The sequence below is a fragment of the Caloenas nicobarica genome, chromosome 4 (assembly GCF_036013445.1).
Source record: "Caloenas nicobarica isolate bCalNic1 chromosome 4, bCalNic1.hap1, whole genome shotgun sequence".
NCBI classification, from domain to species: Eukaryota; Metazoa; Chordata; class Aves; order Columbiformes; family Columbidae; genus Caloenas; species Caloenas nicobarica.
Genome location: NC_088248.1, coordinates 71314993 through 71325714, shown reverse-complemented (window position 1 = coordinate 71325714; position 10722 = coordinate 71314993). Strand labels below are relative to the sequence as shown.

The 10722-nt window shown below is 40.9% G+C and overlaps 1 protein-coding gene across 1 annotated transcript; it reads right to left on the bottom strand.

Annotated features, from left to right (window-relative positions):
• Window positions 1–546: 546 nt before the first annotated feature.
• Window positions 547–8697, bottom strand: SLBP (stem-loop histone mRNA binding protein). Its single transcript, XM_065634429.1, has 8 exons — window positions 8531–8697; window positions 7364–7495; window positions 4787–4891; window positions 4201–4260; window positions 3819–3950; window positions 3003–3152; window positions 1644–1728; window positions 547–910 (listed from the first exon to the last, which is right to left on the bottom strand). Exons 1-8 carry the CDS (start codon window positions 8572–8574, stop codon window positions 794–796), a joined length of 825 nt encoding a protein of 274 aa, XP_065490501.1. The 5' UTR covers window positions 8575–8697; the 3' UTR covers window positions 547–793.
• Window positions 8698–10722: the final 2025 nt, after the last annotated feature.

Below are 10722 nucleotides of genomic sequence, written 5' to 3'. Positions count from 1 at the left end.
AACAGTTTCACGTTTTAAATCAGCAAATTAAAAAGAATCAAGCACTTTACCTACACATCGTTTTCTTGACTGTACTAATAAATGACTCATGTCTATTTACAGATTTCAAATCCAGGCTACTGCTTCTTAAAGCATTATTGCCTGGGCTTTACCATACTGAGCTCCAGTTTTGAGAGTATATGATTTCCAATTGCTTCAGAGACAGTTTTGCAAATAAAAAAGAATCTGCCTTTTTTTTTTTTTAATAAAGGTAAAGCAGTTTGATCTTATGGTAAATAACTGCAGTAGATGAGTTTACACGTACTATTCAGCAGTGTGGTTCAGCCACCACCTGTATTACTCAAAGTCAGATCCTTGTAGTGAAGGTCAGATGGAAAAGGTAACATATAGATGCTCAAAAATATCCCCCTGCTTCACTCTTGATCTGCAGGGGGGTACAACTGAAATTATGGACACAATGGAGGTGGGAGGGGGATAAAAAAATAAAAATCCATAAAATCTTGCTGAACTATTTGTAATTACTTGAGGATAGCACTGCCTTTGCATATTTTTTCTATTGAAAGTTTTAATACAAAAATCTGCTATACATAAATTAAAAGTTAAAAAGAAGTCACACGACTTAATTGTATTTTTACACAAGTTTGGTCCAGAGGATATGTAGACCAACCACAACTTTGAGAACACTCTTCAACTTTACTTAAGCTTTCCTAGTATTAACAGTTTATGAATCAAGCTAACCTCTCAAATTTAAAAGAAACTTCATCTGAAACTAAAACTGTTTGCACGAGACTATTTAACTCACTGTATCAAAATCTTTAAGTGGTTCACTCAAACACACTTCCAAGTCAAATTCACCTTCTGCTCCATAGTCAACATGTCTAACTTTGGTGGGAGTGCCGGAACAGGTATCCTGGAATACAAAGTCAGTCAATAATTAGTTAATTAGTTAAATTAGTTATGCAATAATTCATTTCACTTCTGAAATTCGTTTAGACCACCTTGTAGCAGAGGCTTACAAACACTTTGGAGACCATACAAAAACACAAGGTTAGTCTTAAGATTGAAGAGATTTAAATAAAGGCTTCTGCCCATTCAACCACATTCTAAGATTCCTTGCAAATGTTTTAAGGATCTATACACACATGCATCCAAACATTATACAGATTCAATATTCAGAGAAAGAAATCCAGTAAGAAAAATATTACTAGATCTTTACTGAAGGTTACTGCTCAGCTGTACTAAGTGCTTTCTGGATATAAAAAGAGCCTACTTCAAAAAGTCTGAGTGCGCCAAGAAAATTACATCCTATTTTAACATTAGATATCGCAATCTAAAGTAGTATTTCCGCTGTACATCACAGTTCAGAACTGACACGCTTTGAACGTAAATTTTCTTTTGCAGGCTATGAAAAAATGAGATAAGTGATCATCTCAAATCACAGCTAAGTTCTAACTCTCTAAAATCAGGCTACAGACATATTTGCTATAGCTGGGAAAACATCCGAATCTAAAAATTGCTCGGCTTTATAAACAGTCCCTAAACAACACAAATTATGGAATTTCTCATATATTCTACTCTGGGTATAATCCTAAGTAATGGACCAATTATTAACAAGCATTTATGCAAATGACAGATAAGCTTACATCATTATCTTGAGAGCTCGTTTGAGATTCAGTAGAATTGCTTCTGACAGATTCTGTCTCCATCTCACCAAGGTCAACAGGAACACTGTAGAAATAATTTAAAAGAATACCACTTAAATTCAATTTTTTAGTAGTAAGATGCACTTTGTAGGTGCAGTTCTGAAAACGATGGCCAAACAAGAGCAAAGCTACCGACAGATTATAGGGCCAGTGGTGGCAAACTGCAGAGACCAAACAGAACAGCAGGTCAACTTTAAAACAGCCAAAATGGCCAAGGTCTAAATTAAAGTCTTGAGACTGAATATTGCAACTTGTGAAAGACACAAATACCCAAAACGCAGACAATTCCTCAATACAGAAGAGGACAAATGTTATGGAAGAGCAAGGGTTTTTTTTTTCCAGACAAGGTTTTCATCAATTTGTTTTGCAACACAAGGTTTAACAGGCACTATACACAAAACTAGAGCTCAGCATCTGAAGATAAACTAGTATTTCAACAGCAACATGTAAAACAGGCTTCAGGCTGACATATAACTCCTTTCAGATCAACTACAAGTAAAAGGAAGGTAAATTAAGCCTTTGCTTTTAGATGTCATTGATCCATGTTGGTTTTAAAATCATCATCACTGTTAAGGAAAAACAGTAGTTTATTACCACAAAACTGTTTCCTGAGGAAACAGTTAAATCTGTCTCTATTCTGTAGTAACACAGTTTTATTTTGGATGTTCTGTGATCGGTTTTATTGCTTTCTACAGAGGAAAGTAACTACTTGCATTATTCTACATCTTCTAGAGCAGAACACCACAGCAGCTTGGACTGTGAACACTTGTGGCCATGATTTTAATTTAATGGTACCTTGAAATGATTTTACAAGTACTTCTTTCCTCCTCTCTTAAACTAGCGAGGAGGCTATGAAGCAGGTTCTTATACATTGTTTTGGTCCAAGCTCAATATTCATGAGAATTCCCCAGGACAGCCTCTACCACAGATTAATCTGCAGACTGCTCTGAAATAATCAGTTTGCCTCAATGGTCTGATATTTTCTTTCACAGATCACTGCAGAATGAGCTCTGATTTTACCCAGTAGACATGTGTTAAAGACACGAGGGATATATATGTATGCCCTAGCAAGGACACTGAGTAAATCTGTGTCCAGATAGCTATTGCATATTTTGTCGGAGAAAGAACTGAATAGCACTAATTGTGGACAAATAACTAATGAAAACATTCAGCAATCACTGACTTGTCTCAAGAGGGCTATGCTGTTTTGATTTTTTGTTTGTTTGGGGTTTGTGTGTTTTTACCACGAGATTTTAAATATTAATTTCTATAAAGGTATCTCGAATAATCAATACATACATTTCTTGCAGATCACAGCCTTCTTCAGTAGGTGGATCCCAGGAATGCAACGCAACCTTCCATAGTTTAATTTGCTGGTCCCAGGACCTACGGCTGTACTTCTTAAATTTATTTGGAGTTCTGGGATGAACTCCTGGTATACGATGGCATCTATTCAGATATTAGACATGAAAACCACATTAATAATTTTCACACAGACATATCATATAGCTTTGTTAAGACTGATTTGTGTTAAAACTGATTGCCTGCTACACAGAATTTACTGGGTTGTAATGAGCCTAAGTGATCATATTATTTATGAAAAAAGACTGCTGCACAATTCCAGCTCTCAGGTAAAAAGCTGTGAAAAGCTGTCATTTCCATATGAACATTTTAGTTTTTCTGTCTTCAAGTTAAACGAGAAAAAAAAAGTATTATCCTAGGTCTGAAAACTTAAGCATGAAATTTCTGCATATAACATATTCAAAATGTAAGAGCAACTGTAGTCCTCTTTGTCTGTTTATTAATGAGAAAATGGACTGCAAAAAAGTTTCATTTCTTCTAGTTGATGAGCGTAAACGAAAGAACTTCTACTTTCATTTCTGCAATATAAGTTTGAAGGTATATTCCTCATGAAGCAACTAGTAAAAAAAAAAAAACCAACGCACATCTCATTTGATTGTGTCAATCTGTTAAAAAATGTCTTAGAAGGTTTAATTTGTAGATGCCTTCTATTTAAATGACTCAGATACCCAGTTTAGTATGTTAATATGCTTATAAACAACAGGTATGACTTAAAATCGAATATTTAGTTTTCCAGAAACAAAAGCAGCTCACCTAGGAACTTCTTTAATGTATCTATCATATGCAATTGTGTTTTTTCCATAGTTTATCTGTTTTTGTCTTCTCATCAAAACCACTTCATCCGTCTCAAGTTCTACTGTTACAGTGGACTCCTTTGAATCAGAACTAAAGAAAAAACGTAAATTTGAGAGTATTAGAAAACAAGCAACACTCAAACCCACACATAGAGGATTAAAAAGAAACAAGCTAAAACTTTTAAAATGAAAGCTCATTTGTGATGTTACTGAACTACAATGTTAGACCAGACTTAAATGAACTAGTTCAAACCAAGCATTTTCAGAAGCAACAATGGTATATGTGAAAACTCAGACCTATTGTCACAATTTTGCTCAGCTAAGCTAGAAACTTAACCTACCTTCCAGAGGAAGACTTCCTTTCTCTTGAAAATTCATTTATCAGAAGTTTTCTTCTATATCTGTAAGAATTCAAATCCATATTAAGAATATACACAGAGAATATGTAAGGCTGCACTGCCATAACTCACGGTTGATTTTATTTCTCAGGTAAGCAGCAGTCTTGAAGAAGTCAGCCTAGACATTGTAAACACCTTTCCACTATGGAACTGGTGTTATTTTTATTTATTTTTTTTAGGGGAAAACTGAAACTGAGGACTTTCATAAGTCTTTTCCTTAAAAATCTTTTTATAGTAATGATATGCAAAACCAGTAATTAGTGAAAGGAGATTCAAAGTAATCCAATTTAAGAGATTTAGGAAAGGATTCTTCTAAAAGGGAGATATTTAGTGACACACATCAACTCTCCTGAGAGTATGCTTTGTCATTCCTGCAGGATTTAAACCAAAGCTCACCTAAAAGCAGCAGAGAAGCAGCTATGGTTAAGCCATAGCCAGTGGGCAAGTTAGAAACAAGTTGACACAGATTCTACAAGACAACTACCATTTCCCCTCCTTTCCCCACTTCATCTTAAACACCCATGGGTACCTTGCAATTTCTTTGTTAACACTGGTCCTCATTTCATCTTCTTCCACTGCAGTTCCCCAATCTGAACACCGGGAAAGAGGTCCAGGGCCTTCTGGTGTTGTAAAACTGGAAAGTAAAAAACAAACAAGCAAACAGCCTCTACATTATTATTTTTTTTTTAAATTGCATTTCCCACCCCACTATCAGCATCTCCCCCATTCACAGATTGGTAGTTATTTAATATATTCATTAACAGCACTCACAATGGCTGTGAAAATATTTTGTTGTTCTATTAAAATGTCATCATTGTAAAATTAAGCATCAGTGAGAGTTCTACCTTGAGGTTGTGTGTTTGGGTGGTTTTGTTCACTTGTTTTCCTTAAAAAGTTTCTGTAGATACCTATAGAAACATACCACTGTAGCACGTAACCTAGCCTACACTTTCAATAACTTTAAGCTGGTGTCCTGCTTTACTCATTTACTCGCTTATTTTCATTACACTAAATGAGTTAAATATTTATTCTTCCATAATTGCAGACTTATTAGCTGTATCAGAGACAAAAGTTAGAACACAGAATTCAATTGTACAGCTTATTAAAATTACACAATAGCACAGGAGTTTCTCCGTGCGCAAATATATCTAGTAGAGAAGGCCAAGACCATAAGTTTTTAGCTAGTAAACAGAGATTTGCTGTGACTTTGCAAACTGGTATTTAACAACTTTGTTGTAGACCATTAGCATCCTGAACAGGTTCAGACTGTTGCAGAGGAATGAGCCTATATCCCTTCCATCCAACAACAGCTGCCTACATTCAGATTATTAAATATGGTTTCCAGTTTCTGTCTTCCTGATGATCAATTTTCCTAAGGTACAAACTCAAAACCGTATCCTACAGACCAGAGTTTTCCCAGTAGGTCTGGAAACACACCAGAGACTGACCAGGATTCTGCGCAGAGAAGTCCCTCGAAGTCAGGGAATTAGATCCATCTGTGCTAAAACCAGTTCCAACTCCCTCCCTGCTCCCAGCTCACAAACTGGCTTTGAAGTTTTTGTTAAATTCAAACTACAAGTTCTTTTTAGATGAAACCCAGTCACCAACTCAGAAGAACTAAAAATCCATAACTAGTGCGGGTCCCTCTGCAAATATCTGCCTGCTCTCCAATGATTTTTAGCATTTGCTTATAATGAAGATTAACTTTGCTGAAAACGCAGGCCATATGCAATGATTGCTCTCCCACAGCAGAGAATGGCACAATTCCAGAAGTACCCAGTTAGTCCCACCACCTGAGCTTTTTCCTCAGCACTGTGTTATACTTTTTTTTTTATACTTATTTGGTTCTGTATCTGTGCTGTGTATACAGAAAATTAGGGAGAAGTGGGAGGTTCCTTTTCTTGATTAATTTGCTCCGTGACAGTACTGGTACCAGATGTACAAACCCTGGCCGTCTTTCTTTAGACTCTCAACCCATGTGCCATTTCACACATGGTGAGAAGCTCTGGTGCTGTGCTAAGACTGCAAATGGTGCTCAAACTCTGCCACAGAGGCAGGAAAACAAAGCTGTAACATCCCCTCAGACTGAATCTGCTGTACGATGCAGCCTCCATCGCGATGCTCTTCCCCATTTTAAAATTTTATTTTGACAATGTTGAATTGGCATAAACAAAAAGCAGCTTTAGCACAGGAAGAGAACTACTTCAATCAGAACTGAACCCAAACTAAACCACAAAGAACAACTCAATACTGAAGACACATAAAAGCACTGCTTATTTAGTTGAAAAGGTCTGTAAAGTTTCATCTTTGTACTCCTATTCAAACAAGCTTCCTGAAATTAATTTCATTTACCCTGGATATCACAATTTGAGCCACTGACCAGTGTCTTCTCTGCTTATTATCGGCAAAGAAAAACGGGTAGTTACAGGGCAACACCCACGTAATTCTAGATTAGAAATCTAGATTCAACCAACAGGGCTGCAGGTCACAACTCCCATCTACTGATAAAAGGGATTATGGCATGAATTGTTCATATGTAGACAAGGCTATAAAATAAGATACTTTCCCTAAACTGAAGTTTACCCATGCTGGGAAGTGATAGGAACGGCAGCAAGCAGTAGTATAAACAGAGTGAATGAGCTCAGAAGCGGACCCCACCACACGTGTTGACATGTCTAAACAATTTTTCAAGACGGTCTGTATTGCCTTCAGTAATATGAAGGCAGGTGACTTTTAAGTCTTTAATTTTTAATTTGTTGTCTCATTTAATTGTACCACAACGGTACATACAGCCTATACCCACAAACATGACTGGCTTGTGCAGATATTCCTCTGTGACAAATGGCAAAAAAGAAGCATGAAATAGGACAGAAAACGATGAAGTATACAATTAAAGACATCTGAATGAAAAGTGTTTAGTCTTAAGAAGTGACTCCAAGATAAGAACACCGCACTAGAATCTTTTCCCACCTTTAAGACAAGCTATTTATGGCAAACAAATAATTTATAAATAGGCAGGGCTTGAAAAACTGAGTGCAACGGTCAACTGAAGAGCTCCTGATGAACAAGAGAGCAGAGAGCTGCTCCTACGGCAAGCATCGCGTACCTGTCCAGCCTGTTGTCGGAAGGTTTGCACTTGTTTTCATCAAAAACAGACGAATCGGGTTCATCGTGTTTCCTCCGCTTTCCGTCCGCGCCGCGTTTCCTCCCCTGGGCCCAGCGCGGCGGGGGCTGCGGGCTGGCAGACAAGACAGCGGGAGTTTTTATTTTATTAACCTCTTTGAAACGTCGCCCCGCGCAGACACGGCAGCTTATTTATTAATTTTAGTTCAAACAAACCGAGCTTAGCCACACAAGTAGGCGCGGGCCTTAGGGGTCCCTCAGAGAACGGCTCTTCCTCCTTCGCATCTGGAATATTGTGTCCAGTTCTGGGCCCCGCAGTTCCAGAAGGACAGGGAGCTGCTGGAGAGAGTCCAGCGCAGCCACGAAGATGCTGAAGGGAGTGGAGCATCTCCCGTGTGAGGAAAGGCTGAGGAGCTGGGGCTCTGGAGCTGGAGGAGACTGAGGGGCGACCTCATTAATGTTTATAAATGTGTAAAGGGTGAGTGTCAGGAGGATGGAGCCAGGCTCTTCTCGGTGACAACCAGTGATAGGACAAGGGCAGTGGGTGCGAACTGGAACACAGGAGGTTCCACTTAAATATGAGAAGAAACTTCTTCCTGGTGAGGGTGACAGAGCCTGGCCCAGGCTGCCCAGGAAGGTTGTGGAGTCTCCTCTGCAGACATTCCAACCCGCCTGGACGCCTTCCTGTGTAACCTCATCTGGGTGTTCCTGCTCCGGCGGGGGATTGGGCTGGATGAGCTTTCGAGGTCCCTTCCAACCCTTGACATTCTGTGATTCCCCCCTCACGAGACTCCGCGATCAACGGCCCCACAACCCGCCCCTCACCGCCCGCCCGCGCACACAACGTGCGGAACAGCAGACCCGGGTATTTACTCCCTTTTCCCAGCCCCGCTTCCCTGCCGGCGGCCCCGCTTTGGCCGGGGGACCCGCACCTCAGCGAAGGGCGAGCGGCTGCCCCGGCGGAGAACATGGCGGACCCCGAGCGGCGGCCGCGCAACGGCCGCGGTGGGGGGGGAACCGCGCAACGGCCGCGGTTCCCGTCACCCCCAGCCCGAGGGACGGGGAGCGAGGGCGGGCCAGCGCCGAACGCCGCACCGCCACCGGGGAGAAGAGGAGCTCTGAGTACCGGTGCTCTTCACCTCGGCCCTACCTGCTCTGCGTGCCGCCGTGCGGGCTCCTCTGGCGGAAGGACATGGCGCGGGGTGTCCTCGGGAGGGCTGGAGGGGAGCGGAGCGGACTGCGAGGCTGGACCGGGCAGGGAGGAGAGCGGCTCGCCTTCCCGCTCAGCCCTTTCGCAGCTCCCGCCGGCGCTGCCTGACCCCGCCCTGCGCCGGCACCTCCATGGGGACAGGTACGCGGGGGGGAGGGAAGAAGGAAACAAGCCCCGCGCTGCCAGCACATGTAGACCCGAGGACACTTACCACTCCCCCTCCGGCCGGTGCAATGGTTTAGGCCGGCCCCGCCCAGCCCCGCCCCAGGGCGTGTTGGCGGGAGAATCGAGCGCGGCGGCGCGCGGTTTTGGCGCGCGGCGGCTGTGGGGCGGGGAAGCGACGCGCTGCCCGTGCGAGCCAGCCAAAATTAACCAAAACAAAAGGCAATTATAGATTCCCGGGATTTAAAGATGACGGACTGCAGGCCTGAGCACGGCTCTTTAATCCATGAAAAGTATGTGATATTTTCACAGCCAGTTCAAACCCTGCAGCAGTGGTTTATACAGCATAAGTTTGTATTTCATAAAATGACATTAAATAATATTTCAGGTCAATATTGAATAAGGTTGAGTAATGCTATATGGTTTCTGTGCTTTAGTAAGTGGAGGTTTCAGGTGTTTCCACAGACACAGTAGGATCCTGTTCATCTGTGAGATCTGGTATAAACTGATGTTTCACAACAGTAATTTAGAAACAACCTGGAGAACTCCTACAGCAGAACACAAGCAGTGTTAAACAAAAACACTTTTGCAGCCCTGGTGGACTGAAGGCTGGTGACACATTTCACAGAGATGCACACAAACTGGGCAGCATTTTCTTCTTCTGGCCTCGGTGCTGCTTCTTGGACACTGGATGTAGCTATCACAGTGATGAAGGCACGGGTGGTAACATTACCTCTAGGTACAGTGATTTATCTCCACAAGCAAGCAAGAACTAATATTTTAAAAGGCATTTTTTTTTTTTTGGCACATAATGTAACTGCCAGATTTCTGCAGGTTTAGTATTCAGAATGGAATAGGCTAGCAAAGAAAATGGGATGCTTCTCTCATAGAACCAGATCAGAGTTTTCTTCCTTTTCTCAAGAGACATTATTTGCTTCACATCAACTGTTGTCAGAGTAAGGTTAAAACAATCAGCAAAGAGATATAATATTCTTAATGTAGTAAAATCTATTGACATTAGTGACATTTGAATACTGCCTGCAGCATATGATCGATATCTGTTCACTATCCATATCTCCATTGCCTGTTCTTAAAAAAAAAAAAATTACCACTTGAAAGATGAGCAATGAAATGCATTTGATGGATGGCAGAAGTAGTAAACAGAAGTTGGTTTACTTGTTTTTTTGTTTGTTTTGTTTTTTTGAGCAGCTTAACACAAAAGCAATTACCAAAGCCTGGCACTGTGTATTAGAGAGACACTCTGAGTACATATTGACAGGTGTTTTGTTGGTTCTTTCTTCTGAAGTTACTTCATGCATAGCAAGGTTAAAGTGTATGGTGAGAGAGAAAATTTGCATCTCTCCTGTAGCAATGAAGCATGTTTTCACAATCTACAACTTTCTCATGTAATTAGTTACAGAAATTAAAGACACCTGCTACTCTGACTTGTGTTTCAGGTTATCATTTACATAGAACTGGAGCTCTTGTCTACAAGTTGAGCTTAGAAAGGACAGAATCAGCAGGCACAGTGAGTGGCAGGACACACCTTCATTTACTAGGAATTGTCCAACACAACAAAATTCCAGTTGAAACAAGTATGTTGCCTTAGATACATATTATTTAAAGTAATTAAGACAGAGGAACAGCACCTACCATATGCAATACCTATCTTAGTCTTTCTGCTGCTTCTTTACCACATGCTCCCTTTAATTCCAGGTATCCAGACTCCAATTTTGAGTAGCTCCAGGAACACATTTTTTTCTTCCTATTTGCTGATTAATTTTTTTTTTGACAGTTGAATAAAATGGCCTACAGGAATACCCCAGCTGAAGTCTGGTAAATAGGCTAAGCAGCCCTTCTTGCCACTTTTTCAGTTTGCAGATATAAAAAGGGGCTTTCTTCAAGGCTGTGCAAGACCATACAGCACAGTATGTACAGCTGCTTTTAGCTCTGGGCATAAGAGCAAGAGT

What these genes read in the sequence shown, in the direction of transcription:
- SLBP (XM_065634429.1), bottom strand. Translation starts at nt 8,574, where the DNA reads ATGTCCTTCCGCCAGAGGAGCCCGCACGGCGGCACGCAGAGCAG. An exon ending in TCCGACAACAGGCTGGACAG is followed by an intron (nt 4,892 to 7,363) that starts GTACGCGATGCT and finishes TTTACTTTCCAG; the next exon opens with TTTTACAACACCAGAAGGCC. An exon ending in CGAGCTCTCAAGATAATGAT is followed by an intron (nt 911 to 1,643) that starts GTAAGCTTATCT and finishes TTTGTATTCCAG; the next exon opens with GATACCTGTTCCGGCACTCC.